The sequence below is a fragment of the Calypte anna genome, chromosome 3, assembly GCF_003957555.1.
Source record: "Calypte anna isolate BGI_N300 chromosome 3, bCalAnn1_v1.p, whole genome shotgun sequence".
Classification (NCBI taxonomy): domain Eukaryota; kingdom Metazoa; phylum Chordata; class Aves; order Apodiformes; family Trochilidae; genus Calypte; species Calypte anna.
Window position 1 is genome coordinate 36,782,928 of NC_044246.1, and position 14,571 is coordinate 36,797,498.

At 44.9% G+C, this 14,571-nt stretch overlaps 1 protein-coding gene across 4 annotated transcripts; it reads right to left on the minus strand.

The window, feature by feature from the left end:
• Positions 1-532: 532 nt before the first annotated feature.
• TBXT (T-box transcription factor T) lies at positions 533-7,248 on the minus strand. Of its 4 annotated transcripts, none has more exons than XM_030447949.1 (8): positions 7,043-7,248; positions 6,572-6,836; positions 5,878-6,012; positions 5,108-5,169; positions 4,953-5,014; positions 3,883-4,056; positions 2,134-2,263; positions 533-800 (listed from the first exon to the last, which is right to left on the minus strand). In XM_030447949.1, the coding sequence occupies exons 1-8, from the start codon at positions 7,246-7,248 to the stop codon at positions 533-535; spliced, it is 1,302 nt and encodes a 433-aa protein (XP_030303809.1). The 4 variants fall into 4 exon arrangements, with proteins under 4 accessions (XP_030303809.1, XP_030303808.1, XP_030303807.1 ...); XM_030447948.1 differs by having other exon boundaries at positions 3,883-4,059; XM_030447947.1 differs by having other exon boundaries at positions 2,134-2,266; positions 3,883-4,059.
• Positions 7,249-14,571: the final 7,323 nt, after the last annotated feature.

The following is a 14,571-nucleotide window of genomic DNA, read 5'->3' on the forward strand; positions in this document are numbered from 1 at the left end:
ACAGTTAAGAACACAACGTATTTGCGAGGCAAATACGTGCTAGTGCACATGATTTTGCAAAACTTCACTCCTCAGCTACAATTGTGCATATTCCAGAATGCTTCTAACTAGATGGTTAATAAAAGTCTTCTCATGACTACAGCTAGGTCTGCCATTAAAAAAATTAACTGAAAAACTGGAATAACTTACTCAAGAACGATGCCAAACTTCAGGTCCAAATAGATCAGAACACTGAGAAATCTGGAATCTAGGTAAAAATCTTAAAACTTAGATCTATTAAACTTGGGAGAAAAAGAAAGGAAAAAAAAAACCCAAAAAATTTAGAAGCAGTGAATCTGCTCTCAGAATTGCACGCTCACCAGGTTTGTAAACTCTACATGAAGTCAATGACGCACTGTTCACTAAAAGAGGTACAATGTAGATGCTCTATGCAAAGCAGTGCAGATTCTTTGACTGTAATTCACTTCATTCCTCCTTCTTCTCTTCCTTTAGGATTAAGGAAAAGGTCTGTCTTACAGGAAAAGGTCTGGGTTTACATGGAAGGGGGGGTGACTGGCGTCCACGTGGATGCTAGCCTGGCATGTGCAGAGGCATCGTACTGGCTGTCGGGCAGGTCCGTGGGTGCCCCCCCATCATACAGGGGAGAGGCAGAGGAGGTGGCAGTGACGGGGTGTGGAAGGGCAGAGTAGTGTGCTGGAGAACCACGTAAAAACTGGGAGCTGAGGCCGTTGGACATCCCACTCGACTGAGACACCGGTGTGATGGTGCTGTTACTCACAGACCATAAGTTGGGATACTGACTGAAAGAGGCAAAGTGATAAACGGTTATTAGTGATAAAAGTTAAAGTGATAAAAGGTTGTAGTGCCTCTAGGGCCTGCTGGCGGTTGCTAAGGTCACAACACAGCTCCTGATCTGGCTTCATTTGCTGGAAACAGGGAATTTCTTTAGGAGGCTCTCAGCAACTGCAAGGTAGGAAGAGCGCCCAGGCAGAAGGTCATGTTCATGGAACCCCACCAATAAATTTAACATCCTTGCTTTCCCAGGAGCAGTCCAGCACTGGGTATGCTTGCATATTTTAAGCCAAGCTGAGGAATGAACAAGCTGGCCTGAAAAATGCAGAGGTCTGAGAGCTGATTGCTGAGCTGTGACCCTTTCCTAAGAGAAAAGACTCATGATGAATGTGGCTGGACGCAGGAGCTGCTGGACATAGACAGGTTCAAATCCATTGCCATGAGTCTGTCAAAACCCAAAACCCCCTTGAGTGCCTCTGTAGACAGAGGGGAGAGATGCCTCCAGACAGCAGTTCAGCTGTCTTCTAGAATCCTGATCATCACCTTGTGTTAGAAAGGGGAGAGATAAATCAATGACAGATTGCACTGACACTACAAAATTCTTAAAAGGAAAAAAAGCCTTGTCAGTATACAACAGCCTCCACTCTCTCCTCTGTGTGTCCATATATCAGCCCATGTATGTCTAAATACACATATGTATTAAAAGAAGCAACTTTAAGAGAAACACTATCAGAAAGGTTCAGTCCTGCTGTGTAATACTACACAGCACTTTATACCTTTCAATCCCAAGCAATTTAGCAGAAAATATAAATATTCCTCTTTACAAACAGGGGCTTAGAGAATAGGGATGGACGTTCCTTGAGGTCCCACAGTTCCAGTGTTACTGGTTTTATCTACTAGATACAGATCAGCCCTTGTAACAAGGGTTTGTGGAACTGGATGGGAAAGTGGCAACTGGCAAAATTAAACAGATCAAAAATAAACTTTAGACATCATTTTGTTTAAAATGACAAAAAAGTTGGAGTTGCAGTGAAAAAAAGCATCCTCAAATTCAATGGATGTTGGTCAAAGTGATTTGCAATCCTTCATCTATCAAATTCTGCTGTCACAAGTATCTACATTTCCAAAACCAAAACATAAAAAGGTAGTTTTTATCTGTTTCTTCAACCTTTTCCTTGTAAATAGTTCTCCCAAGTGCCCCCTGCCCCAGGTGGCCAATGAATCACACATCACCATAAGGATCTGCAATTTGCTTGTTACTCTTTACCTCCTTATTTGGCCTTCTCTTCCTAGACAGTATCAAGACAGCGATTTGAAGGCTGCTGAGGGATGGACTCCTACCTGGAGCTGGTAGCTGTGCCAGTGCTGTGACTCATGGGCAGCATTGTCGTGTGTGTGGGAACTCCTAGAGAAGACCAGTTTTCATGGGACTGCAGCATGGAAAGGCAGGCAGAGGAGTTATCGGCATAGGCTGCTGAGAAAAGGAGCAAGAGTTTAAAATGCACTCAAATCAGAGCAAATAACAATCCCAGAATCTTGTGTTCATATGCAACGTATAGCTTTAAGCCACCCTCCTTGCAAAAAAACAAACCCTAGACACACAGTAAAATGAAGTCAGCTACCAGCTGTGCCGACTTCACACTTGCGCTGGCATGCCCCTGCTGGTGTGTTGTTTTGTTCCACTTACAATTGCAAAATCCTATTCCTATGAGGGCTCCACAGCCAAAAAGCTGTCTTCAAACCACATGATAACTCAGCCCGTTCCTTATTCAGTCAGTGGGAAGAGGCAGGCTCCTTACTTACACAAGCTCAGCCCCTCCTCCCGGGCATCTTCTTTATCTCCATCACTACACTGGCAGTAACAGTCTGGCAGCCCTGGATAACAAGTGTATCACTGGATCGTGCATCCCAGTTTTGAGCTGAGCATGCCACCATGGGCTCTCAAGTCTGCCTTAGGCACCAGCAGGAATGATTGGACTGGGGCTTTAACTACTTAGCTTGTGACAAATACTGTCTGGCCAACATGGGAGAGACACTAAGAAGCTATAAAGGAATCCTATGCAGCCATCCATAGCAAAGAAAGAAGCGGCTGTGGCAGCTGGATACAGGAAAGAGAGGATTCCTTCTTAAGGATCAGGGGAAAAGAAGGAACACCAGATGTGTTTTGTTCTTCTATTATGTTTTGGGTCCCAGAATTTGCATAGAATTCCCAAGATGCAAGAAAAGTCCACAGAAAGATAGCTGTCCACTTGAAAACGAACTACAAAGCTACATACAAATTGGTCGGGCTGCATCTAGAAGCTTGTGTATTATTTCATAACTTAAAATATTAGTGTTCTTTTTTTAAAAAATGGGAAACTTCAATATCCATATAGGCTGAAAGGCAAAAATTGCCATCACACCTTTGCCAAAAGAAAGAAAGAATATAAATATTGGACAAAAAACCAAACCAAACCAAAATAAAATCCAAACCCAAAAAACCACTCCATTAAAAATGTCTTTGCCTCCTCTCCTAAGGCTCACTATACCTTTAGCTCTTTGGCTCTTTCAGAGCACAAGTTTTAAATAGCTCTGCAGTTTATTCAGCTCCATATTATTTCTGTGTATCCAGTTCTGACACATTGAGAGCAACTTTAACGCACTGACATTAAGCAATAGGACACTGACAGAAACAGGCCCTCAATTATTATTCTGTTTGTAACAAGCAACACTAACAAGAAGTCAGGTACTGTTTCATTTCATTGTATTACCTTTAGTTAATGATTAAACCCCTCATTTTCAAACTTTAAAAAAAATAAATTTAAGCTCACTGGTTATGAGAATTTGAGAGCACAAGACAAAGCCAGGACAATGGAATCTAACCAATGAGCATGAGACAGTTCTACACACCCTCAGTTCTTCCATCATAAAGATGGGAGACACACACTCATCACCCCTATTTCTTTGCAATGCTGGCCCCAAGCCTTCTGCACAAACTGAGCTAGGTGGTGACCTCAGTTTCTGTTGCATCCCTTGAGAAGCCCACCACTCAAAGCTCACAGCCCTCGGCTCATTTCCCATCTTTTTACAGAGATGCAACATGAGACTTACTTGGTGAGTTGTTTCTATGGGTGTAGGGGTTGGGGTAGGGGGCAGGACGGTGGTTCCTCAGCGATGAGTACCTTTCACAGCTGTGAGCAGGGGAGAGTGACAGGGGGGCTCCAAACTGAGTGTGAGGATTTGCAGGTGGGCACAGAGTCCCAGTCCCAGGAATAAGCCAGCTGCCTACTGTAGGGAGGCAAGAGGTGTTTAAGATGGGGACGTAATGCAGACAGGGAAAGAATCACAGCAATGAGATAAATAACCAGTCATTGAGGACATGCACACACTGGAGAGGAAAGTGTTTCAACATGGTTGAAAAATATGGCTCTGCAACTGTCTTAAACAAAAGAAGGAAAGTCAGAGAGAATCCCATGTCAAGCTAACATTATTTCTTAAATTACTATTTGATTACATTCTCAGGAAAAAAAAACTGAAATGGTTACATATGTAGTATGTGCTCAGCAACTGTTAGTGTAATCTTCAGTTTTAAATTGCTGTTTGTGTGTTGCAAGATATAGCTAAGCTCCAAGGTTTCTCAGACTGCTAAGAGCACTTGAAAATTGAGTATTTTCACAGAAATAATTCCTACTGCAACTCAGCTTCCCCTCTGTACATACTGCAGATGTTTTTTGGCAATCATGTTTAAACAGAAATCACAAAAACGCTTTTACTTTTTATTCATTCAGAAAAACTTCTTAAGCAAATGCCCCTAATTAGCACCTAAGTACCATTTCAATAATTTTCTGCTGTATTGTGAAATAAAATTTTGTCTCCATATCCATATGAATACTGCTGTCCCTGTATACAAAGATGGCTACCTTCTGTGACATGAAGGTAACTGCAAGATTCTATTAAAGTATTTTGAATGCAATACTGAAGTCTTAACTACACACACACACAGATCATGTTTATAAAATCAGAAACTTGCATGACCACAGTCATAATGATTGGTAATATTATTCTCACTGTGAACTAATAAGCCAGCTAGCAAACGCTGTTCTCAAAGTTTTCCTTAATTTAAAATATAAAATGGAAGAAATCAAAATTATGGTCAGGATGCAAAAGAAAAGAAAACATACACTGAGAATACCCAGACTGCTGGTTGTCTCCCACTTCTTCCATCATGTCTTTGTGATCACTTCTGTTAAAGAAACCGTGTTGTGTTAGTTATGAATATGCTTTCTGCAAACTAACTAGAAAATCCATGCTCAAGAATTGAGTTAAAAGCTCTCACCTTTCTTTTGCATCAAGAAACGCCTTTGCAAATGGATTGTATTTAATTTTTAAAGCTGTTATCTAAAAACAACAACAAATACCTTTATTTGCAAGTATCACTGTTCATTAACATATAGATATTAGGATCTGAATTAGGACTACCCACTGAAGTTAGTGAAAACACAGGGTTTTTTGGAAGAAATAAGATCAGGCCCATAATACCAACTCATGAACATCACCTAAGCAGCCTCCGAAGTCTGAAGTAGTAGCAGAGGCTAGGAATTAGTTCCTCTGACAGATTCTAAGAGGCTGAATTGCCAGGGTTTACTGATCAGCTAAGAAAGCAGCTGAGAAAGATAGTGTCCTAAAGAGTCATAAAAAGTTTCCACATCGCGACCCAGAAAAGACTGGGCATCAAAAAAAAATCTTCAAGAGACTGGTAATTTATAGATTCATTAAACACAGAGATGCATTTTGGCTAACACAGAAAGGCTTGTTTCAAAAATGTTACTTCACACGCCAGGTGAAAATGTGTTATCATACTTGTTTGCCCCATAGAATCTTTTAAGAATTACTCTACTGCAACGAATTTGTAGTACAAATTGAGACAGCATCAGAACTTTGTGCTATTACACCCTCACAGGCTTTATATGCATCACTTTTATTTTTTATATTGAGCTTCAAACAAAGCAGAGAACATGAAATGAGGTAGGTGTTTTGCTCTGTAACATGCACTTCACCACTTGAAACCTCCTGGTACTTGCATCCTTTCTTCCCTGCTATGCATACCTCCTCGTTCTGGTAGGCCGTCACGGCTATAAACTGTGTCTCTGGGAAGGAATGGCTAGTGATCATCCTCTGTGGGCCACCCACTCGCACTATATGAATCCTTGGCTCATACTTGTGCAGAGAGTTCAGCATGATCTGGAAGCAAAGGGATAGAGCAGGTAAGCAGTGACAGAGTGGCAGCATCGGCAGGCACAGGAAGTTTGGTTTAAGAGTATCCCATCTTTCCAACAGAGGAGAAAGACACAATAAACCCTAAAGCCGTAAGAATAGGAAAGGAACGCTGCAAGCACACACCACAAATTTTTGCCTCGTTATTCTCACCCCTGTTACCCGACAGAGCAGCTCGCACAGGGACAAAGACGTTGACGGTAAAATAGCCAGAAAGTTGCATCTACTACACCGCTGGCATTACCAGATACAGAGACCAAAAAGACGTTTAGAAAAAGAAAACCAAAACATCGAGGCACCCATCCTCGGTGGAAAGTCCAGCGCTGCTGAGAACGCAGTTCTAGGGGGAAAGAAGCGCGACCCAGCCCAGCATGTCTGACAACAGCAGCATAAAAAACAGCATTAAGGACGAGAGGTGACCCAGCAGGAGCCCCTCGCTCCGCATGGAACTGAACGGGTGGGTCAGGCCCTGCTCGGCTGAGCAGTGCGAGGGCAGCGCGGTGCCGGGGCAGGCCCCGGTGCTTACCTGCCCGCCGCCGTTGAGCTTGTTGGTGAGTTTGACTTTGCTGAAGGAGACGGGCGCCTTCATCCAGTGGGCGCCGAAGTTTGGCGAGTCGGGGTGGATGTAGACGCAGCTGGGCGCCTGCGGCTCGGGCTTCCCGCCCGGCACCCACTCCCCGTTCACGTACTTCCAGCGGTGCCCGTCGGCAGCCACGAAGTCCAGCAAGAAGGAGTACATGGCGTTGGGGTCCAGCCCCGACACGCTCACCTTCAGCACCGGGAACATCCTCCTGCGCGGAGACACGGAGGCGCGAGGCACGGCGGGAGGCAGCCCCAGCCCCCCCATCCTCCTCACCCCGAACACAGCCGGGCGGCCGCCCCTGCCGCCGGGACAACCCCCTTCCCTCCCCAACCCCCCCCCCCCACACACACACACACGCACGCACACACACACCCCACGGGTGTTGTGCATGGGTCGGGGGCGGCGGCACCCTACCTGCCGTTTTTGGTGACGATCATCTCGTTGGTGAGCTCCTTGAAGCGCAGCCACAGGTCGTTGTCCTCCAGCGTGACCCGCAGCTCCCGCTCCGTGGGGTCACCCTTCTCGCTGCCCGCCTGCAGCTCGCTCTCCACGGCGCTCAGCAGGTGATCCACCCGGTACTGCAGGGGCTTGCCCGCCCCCTCCGAGCCGGGGGAGCTCATCCTGGCCCCCCCACGCACTCACCCACCCACCAGCCCGGCCGGCCGGCGGGGCCGGCGCCCTGGCAGAGCCCCGAGCGGCGGCGGGGCCCGGGTTGACTCCACTTGACCTCCGCGGCCCCAGCGAAGCGGGAGCGGGCAAGGGGGCCGGTGTTATACCCCGTCATAAACACCCCCCCGGTGACATCACAATGCCGGCGGGGGGGTGGCGCTGATTGGCGGATGGCCGCTTTGATCTGGCCGGCCGGCTTTTCCCATTGGTTGCCCGCGGCCATATCACAACGGTGCCCGGGGAAGCCTGTGATGTTAATTGCAGCCCGCGGGATTAAACGCGGCTATTTTATGCAAATCTGCCCCCAAATGTTTGCACCTCTATCAAAGCCGCCGGGCCGGGGCTCCGGCAGCCGCGGAGGAAATGGCCCATCTCGGCAACAGCCTCATAACTTGCGTGAGGAACCCTCCCGCCTCCCCGCAGCACTCAGCGACGGGGGACACCGACGCCCGCCCCAGCAAGCCCGAGGAGTCTGGTTTTAGGCAACAGGTCCCGGAAAGGAGACACACACACCCCCCCCCCCCCGCAGTGGGATTCATAATTAGGAAAAAAAAAAAAAAAAAAAGAAAAAAAAAAGGGGGGGGGAAGACCCCCTCTCTCCGCACCCTCTCCGCAACTCCTCACTCTCTCTGGTCGCAAATTGCGGCTCTTCACCCCAACAGCGAAGGGTGCAGGTAGCAACACCAATCCTGGCTGGAAAATGTAACCAAAAAGTTGAAACCGCCCTGCAGAGCAGCTGCCCAGAAACTTTTTAGGGCCACCTCCCCGCTACCGTCTCTCCACAGTTTTTAGTCATCGCAAGACCCCATCCATGAGAAAAGGCACAGTTTGCCCCCCATCGCCAGCACAGGCAGTGCCGAGATGTTCGGCCGAGGTGGTTTCGAGCCATCCCACCTAAATAAAATATATATTTTTTAAAAAAAATAAATAACCAAAAAACTGATCGATGGATGCGAGCAGTCCCACTTAAACAAAAACGTACTTCTAAAAACCAGATCGGTACTTAAAGGCTTCGTTTCGCCTAACAAGGAGAAACCCCGGTGAGTTTCTCTAGGCAACAGTGGAGCGTGAACCTCACGGGCGAAACTTTGCAAGGGGCTGAATTTCTTTTTAAAGGTGTTTGGCTCAAAAGCGAAAGATGGGGCGAGGGAGAGACGAAGGCTGTTTTGAAACCCGCCCGCCCGCCGGTGTTTTAATAGTTTGCATTCTCCGGAGCTGCAGCGGTCTGTGGTGTGAGTGAAACAGTTTATTACCTTTCCGTGAGAATCCCTGGATAGAGGGAGAGGGGGGAGAGAGGTGACAATGAGCAGGAAATAGTTCAATGGGATCTCTTTAAACAATAACAAGTTCTTTAAACGGGAGCAAAGGAGAGGGAAAAACAAGTGGAGCGGTGTAAAAAATGAGTTTCGGGGGGGGGGTGTTGTTGTTTTTTGTTTTGTTTTTTTTTTAATAGGCATCTTCTCTCTCTCCAAATCCTGCGCATCAGCGCTGTCGGGATTTTAAAGATTTTTAGGAAGTCCGGGGGTACATGGGCAAGCTGTCTGGCAGAAGAAGGAGCTGGAAGCCAGGACTTCCAGGGGAAGGTACTCTGAAAGGACCACTTCTGCAGGATGCAGACGGCAGTTCAGTCCGGGCAGAGTCTCCTTCTGAGGGCAGGCACCTCCCTGCCTGCACCCCTCTTCCTTTCCATTCTCCTCACGCCGCGGAGCAGCAGCCCAAGAGTGCCTGCATCTAACCTCACATAAAGTTTCTTTTTGGTTTAGAACTACGTCTGACAGCTGAACTTTCATTATACAGCATCATGGGACTCATATATCCCCAATTTACTCAACTCTGCTGATCTTTTTTTCCCCTTCAAACTGGCTTGTTAAATTCCGCATGCCAGCTCTCTCCAACCACTGTCCAGAAATACGCGACAAATTGGTACCTCTTCAGATTAATTCCTACCTTAAAGTTTCGTAAAGTATTTTCTACCTGAACATCTAGCGTCCGCTTTTTGCCCTCTTTGGAAGGGGAAAGCAGCATCTGCAAAGCAATTGATGGGGGAAGATTCCTAAAGTGATAAGTAGTCACTGAGTTAGTCTTTTTACTATCGTTTAGTTATTTAATTTACGGTGTTCCACTCAAGTCTAACAACACGTCGTGGCAAAAGCCGGGGGTGCATGCAAACCCCGAGAGACCACGGCACGATGTCCGTCGGCTGGGCTGGTAGCAACACCTTACTCGGGGTTTGTATTTTGTCAAGTTACATTTCGAAGATCTTAAATCCCGAAAAAGCCGAGCACCAGAAGTCAGTCCCAGCGAAGGGCTGGCATGGACAGTCACTCACCCGGCGCAGGTGAAGGGGAGAGTGGTGGTGGTGAGTCCCGTGTAGGGTAAACTCTTCACAGATCTTCCTCAACTCTACTTCACCTGACAATTAACGTGTTTGAGAGTCGAAAGCAGCAGAACCAGACGGAATTAAAAGCGACGGGGTCGTATGAGTGGGAAATGAACGGTTCCAAAAATTAATTCATAAATAAATAGAGCTGACAAATATGAGCAGCGAGGTGATCCGAGCCTTAAAATCACTATTGTGATTTATTTTTCGGATGGATGCTTCAAGGAAGGGCTAATTCCTAATATATATATATATATATAATATATATATATATATATACACACACAATATACATGCGCACACAAGGAAGGGGAAGGAACCTTAATCCCTTCTGCAGCAGATATCTGTGTGGTTACCACATTTTGCACTGATAGCTACCTTTAGGAAAAGGGGGTAGAGCTGAATTTAATTGTTGTATTCACGTCTTACTCAACACTTAGCAAAAGCCCGAGCCCCCCACTCCAGACAAATAATGTAGGCGCTCAAATTTGGTTGATATTCCAAACGAAGCCTACACAGCTTTAAATTTATAAATTACCATGAAAAAAAGTTTCCAGAAGTTATACATAGTCTTTGGGAGAGGAGAAAGAAACAAAACAAAACAAAAAACTAACCAACGAAAAAAGAAAACCCACCCACAAACCAAACCCTAAAGTTTTCCTCGGCTTGCATTCCTGTGGTCTTTATTTTATTTCCTTCTCCCTCTTTCTGATCTTAATTGCACCTTGGTTCTCAGGAGAAAGGACTCCCCACTTTCATAGCCTTTTCACCAAGAGCTGCAGTGCATGACGGTTTACAGCCAAAAAACTTCCTCCAGCCGAACAGCTATAAAGCTTCCCGATTTATAGCAATACTTTCCTTCTCGCATGGGGCGAGTACTAGCTTCCAGCCACTACTTCGGGTTCATAAGACGTGTCCATCATTCCCAACCATATTCCCCCAGGAGAAAGCAAATCCTGAGCACCTCAGGGTGGGAACGAGCCCACTCCCGCACCTCTCGAGCACCGCCTGAAGAACTTGAATTTCCTGGGGATGCCATGAAAAAATGAGAGAGTGGTGAGGTATGGGGGGTATTTGTTGAATTATATTTCAACTTGCAGTTCGAGAGCAGGAGGTATACACGCAATTAACACCTCTCTACCTCCCTTCGTGCTAGAGCGGCGTCCCTGCAGCCCCCCTCCTGCCGCCCCGCGGAGCAGCACCCAGCAGGGCCGGCACTCTCCAATTCGGGGGATGAAATCCACCTTTCAATAGCCAAAATGTCCCAACCCTGAAGAAGAAACACCCATTTTCCCTTGGATTTTTTTTTTTCCTTCCTCCGCCTCCCCCCCCTCCTTATTTTCTTTTTCTTCGTTCCATGAAAAAACGAATACATTCAATGAGATATATATGTAAAAGAATATATGTATGTACCTGTCAGCTGCTTTTTTTCTGGAGGCTAGAGAGCAAGGTCCTACTGATAATTACTGCTGAGGCATTGATTGAGGAGGTAAATGCCATTTTCATCAAAAGCTTCTGGATTTCATCTAAATCTGGCACATCGCTTTCCTTATATACACGGCTTAAGCAAGAAGCAGCCTAAAGATCATTCCGGGAGAGCTCTTGATAACAACTCAAGTTTTGCTTTCTCCCTTTAGCGTTTGGGAGGGCAAGGCAAAGGCAGAGTGCTACCCCGCATTTTTTTGGAGGTGGCAAAACTCCCGTTGACTTAGTCAGATCTTCACTTGAGTACTGCTAAGTACCCTCTCCATCTCGAATGCTCAGATCCTGAGGTTTCCCTCATGAAAGTCAATGATCAAACTTCCAGTGGCTTCAGCGCCTACTGCACTAGACATCACCAACTGGGGAAAAACAACAAAACAAACTTAAGCTCCCATGAAAGCCCTTAAAGTAGAATCTGTCTCAAAAATGAAATCAGCAAACTCGAGAGCATAGTACTTTGGATTCAGACTCGAAATATTGAGCTAGAATGTTGCTTTCAATGTCATGATGATATCATGATGATATCACAGCTTTTTAAACAAAGTTATCCTGAACGAGCTAGTGGGAATACGTAGGTGACACAAATAAGAACCATCCACTACTCTTAACAGGCCGTTTCTTTAAAACCTGCATAGGGACAGGCGCAATGGGTCACTGAAGCTGCAAAGACAAGTAATAGAATAATATCCTCTAAAGGATAATCTCAACAAAAAATCAACCAAATGAAAATCAAAACAACAAAACACACACACACCTCCCCAGAAGATGAATTTTGCTTCAAAGAAGAACCATGGGAGTTTGATGCCAGAAAGTACTTGCCTCATCATAAACATCCTAGCAGGAGTCCTGTTGAGAGACTTGACCATAAACACCTTTTCTTGTACTTCAACCCACACAGTTCCCAAAGGGCACCAAAATAAACACGACTTTTCTTGTTGAGATATGTCAGGATAAGTTAAAAAGTTAATGTTAAATTGCCAGATAGAGAAGTCCTCAGACTTTCTGACATTATCATTAAGAAATACACCAACATATTTTTACTGGGAATATTAATCTTCACCCTAAGCATTATCTCTCTTTATGAAAGTTTGCAGTGCTAAGAACCAAACAGGCCATATTCCTTTTGCAGTTCTTTTAATATCAAAAGATTTAAGGCAGCTGGGAATCCACAGCTCCTCCTTTCCCTCTCCTTTGAACATTTCATGGAAATTACTGCAAGGCTTAACACAAACTGGGTGCTTCACAGCTACATAATATTAACACTTCTAGAAAAAAATATTCCAGTCCTAATTAGTAATTGCAGAATTTTTACAAACAAACAAACAAACTTTTTATTGTGTTTTTTTCTTTTTTCAGTTCCCTCTCTTAACACTTTTCTTCCTCCTCCTTACTGCTCTACATGAAAGGTTAATATACAGTGTTAATGAGTACTCTTTTAAATAATAGGATAGTATTTTGAGTATTCACCTGGAAACATGTGTCTAAATTTAGCTTCTGTCATGTTCTGGCATTAGTAATTGCTTTGATTGTGGCCTCAAAGCCTACAGCCTCTTCCAAGCCTTTTACTGCCAAGATTATTTCCTGATTTCTTGCTCTAGGTAACTCCCTCATCCGTATGAAATAAAAGCACTTGGACTGCTTCAGCAATGAGGGTTTACTGAAAGCAAATTCTCTGCCTCTCATCAGCATCTATCACCTGACAGAAAATTGCTTTCTACTTTACCTCATTTGAGTTAATCTCCACTGACTGATATTAACAGTTGTACATAGCTCTGATGCTGTCATCATATCTTGATGTAGGTGGCTCGGGGGAAAAGATTAGAAGTTAAATCAAACTGGATATTATTTGAAGTCCCAGGCAACATACCTTTACAACAGCTGAGCCACTTTTGAGCTCCCTCCACTGTGTCCTGTTACACTGCTCTTGAACCTCATTAACTTCTCTGTTCCAAGCTGTTCATGACCTACTCCTACTGCTCACCGAACCCTTCACCTTACCCACACTTGCTTCACCAGTGACTTCTCCATACTTGATATAAGTATTTCAGAAAGTGAAAAACTTCCAAACAGATTATGTCATCACTGTATTTTCCTGTAAATCTTTCTTCCATTATGTACACAGCATTTATGTTGTGCACCATCCTGCACAGGTCAGCTCAGAAATAAAGAAATGGTAGAAGGACCACACAGAGTGGAAGAACAGGACTGTGATGCCAACATTTTTAATACTGGACAAGAAATAAATAAGCAAGGCAACATTCACTAGAAAGTGGCAATTGCAGAGAAAGGAGAAACTACTGACTCAACAGGTCCTTAAAGAGGCTCCTGTTGGGTTTTCTGAAAGAGAAAATGGGTGAACTAATGTCAGCTTTGTTCTGTCATACAAGGCTCAGACGTGAACAGCAGCTTCTGGGATGTACAAACATGCTTGTGGTCTCTGTTTCTTGACAAGGACTGCAAAATATTTTAAAGACTTCAGCCCTTCTGAGGTACCCCTCAAGCTCTGACTAGCACAAATGTTTCCTGTGTTTTCCTATTTTGAATTCAGTAAAAGGTAACTGTATCTTGGACACTTTTTTTCTGTCTTACACCACCTAACGAGTTTAGCTGTGGGAAGGTGGCTGATACTGTGTGCAGCAGAAGAGACTGTAGGACAGGAGAGCTGGTTCCGAGCACCACTGACTCACTGTCTCACTTCAGACAAGTCTTCAGGATCTCCCTGTTGGTAAGCTGCTCTACTTCATAGTGAAAATACTACACAGAAATTTTCATTGCCCATATCACATCCTTATTTTCTCTGGAACCAGCTGTAATGAAAGTAAGCATCCAATAAACTAATAAGGCATAAGGAAAAGTAATTACAAAACAAAAATTCACAATCTTTGTTTTCTGATAACACAAATCCGATCTGACTCTCCAATAAAGGAGCATTTCTCCTGCTAGATGCTTTTTGAACTCTTGTATTTTAATCAAACTCCTTGCTGCACTGGAGTCCAGCACTCTGCAGACATAGGTTCATTTTGCATTTTGTGCTCATTTAAAAAAAAAAAAATCTACAGAGTAAAAATGGACTATTCAAGCCCTTCCTTTCTGTCTAGCAGCCCATGCTGTCAGTACCACACGCAGATACAAGAGTGATGGTGAATGAGCAGCAAATGATGACTGCATGGGGACCACATCGTGTAATAACCAGCAGTGCACGTGCCACAGGAGGCAGTGCCAGGAATGCCTTGGAAAAGGTTCAGACCCCCAAACCTCTCCTTGGCATCTCTGCTTGGCTGACACTATCCCATGGCCAGACAATATTTCTTGCCCTGCTAAGAACATGTCAGATCTGACCTAGGACCAGTGGTTTGTGTAGACTGATGTCCTGTCTAACAGTAGTAAGCTGCTACAGAGGAAGATGTGACCC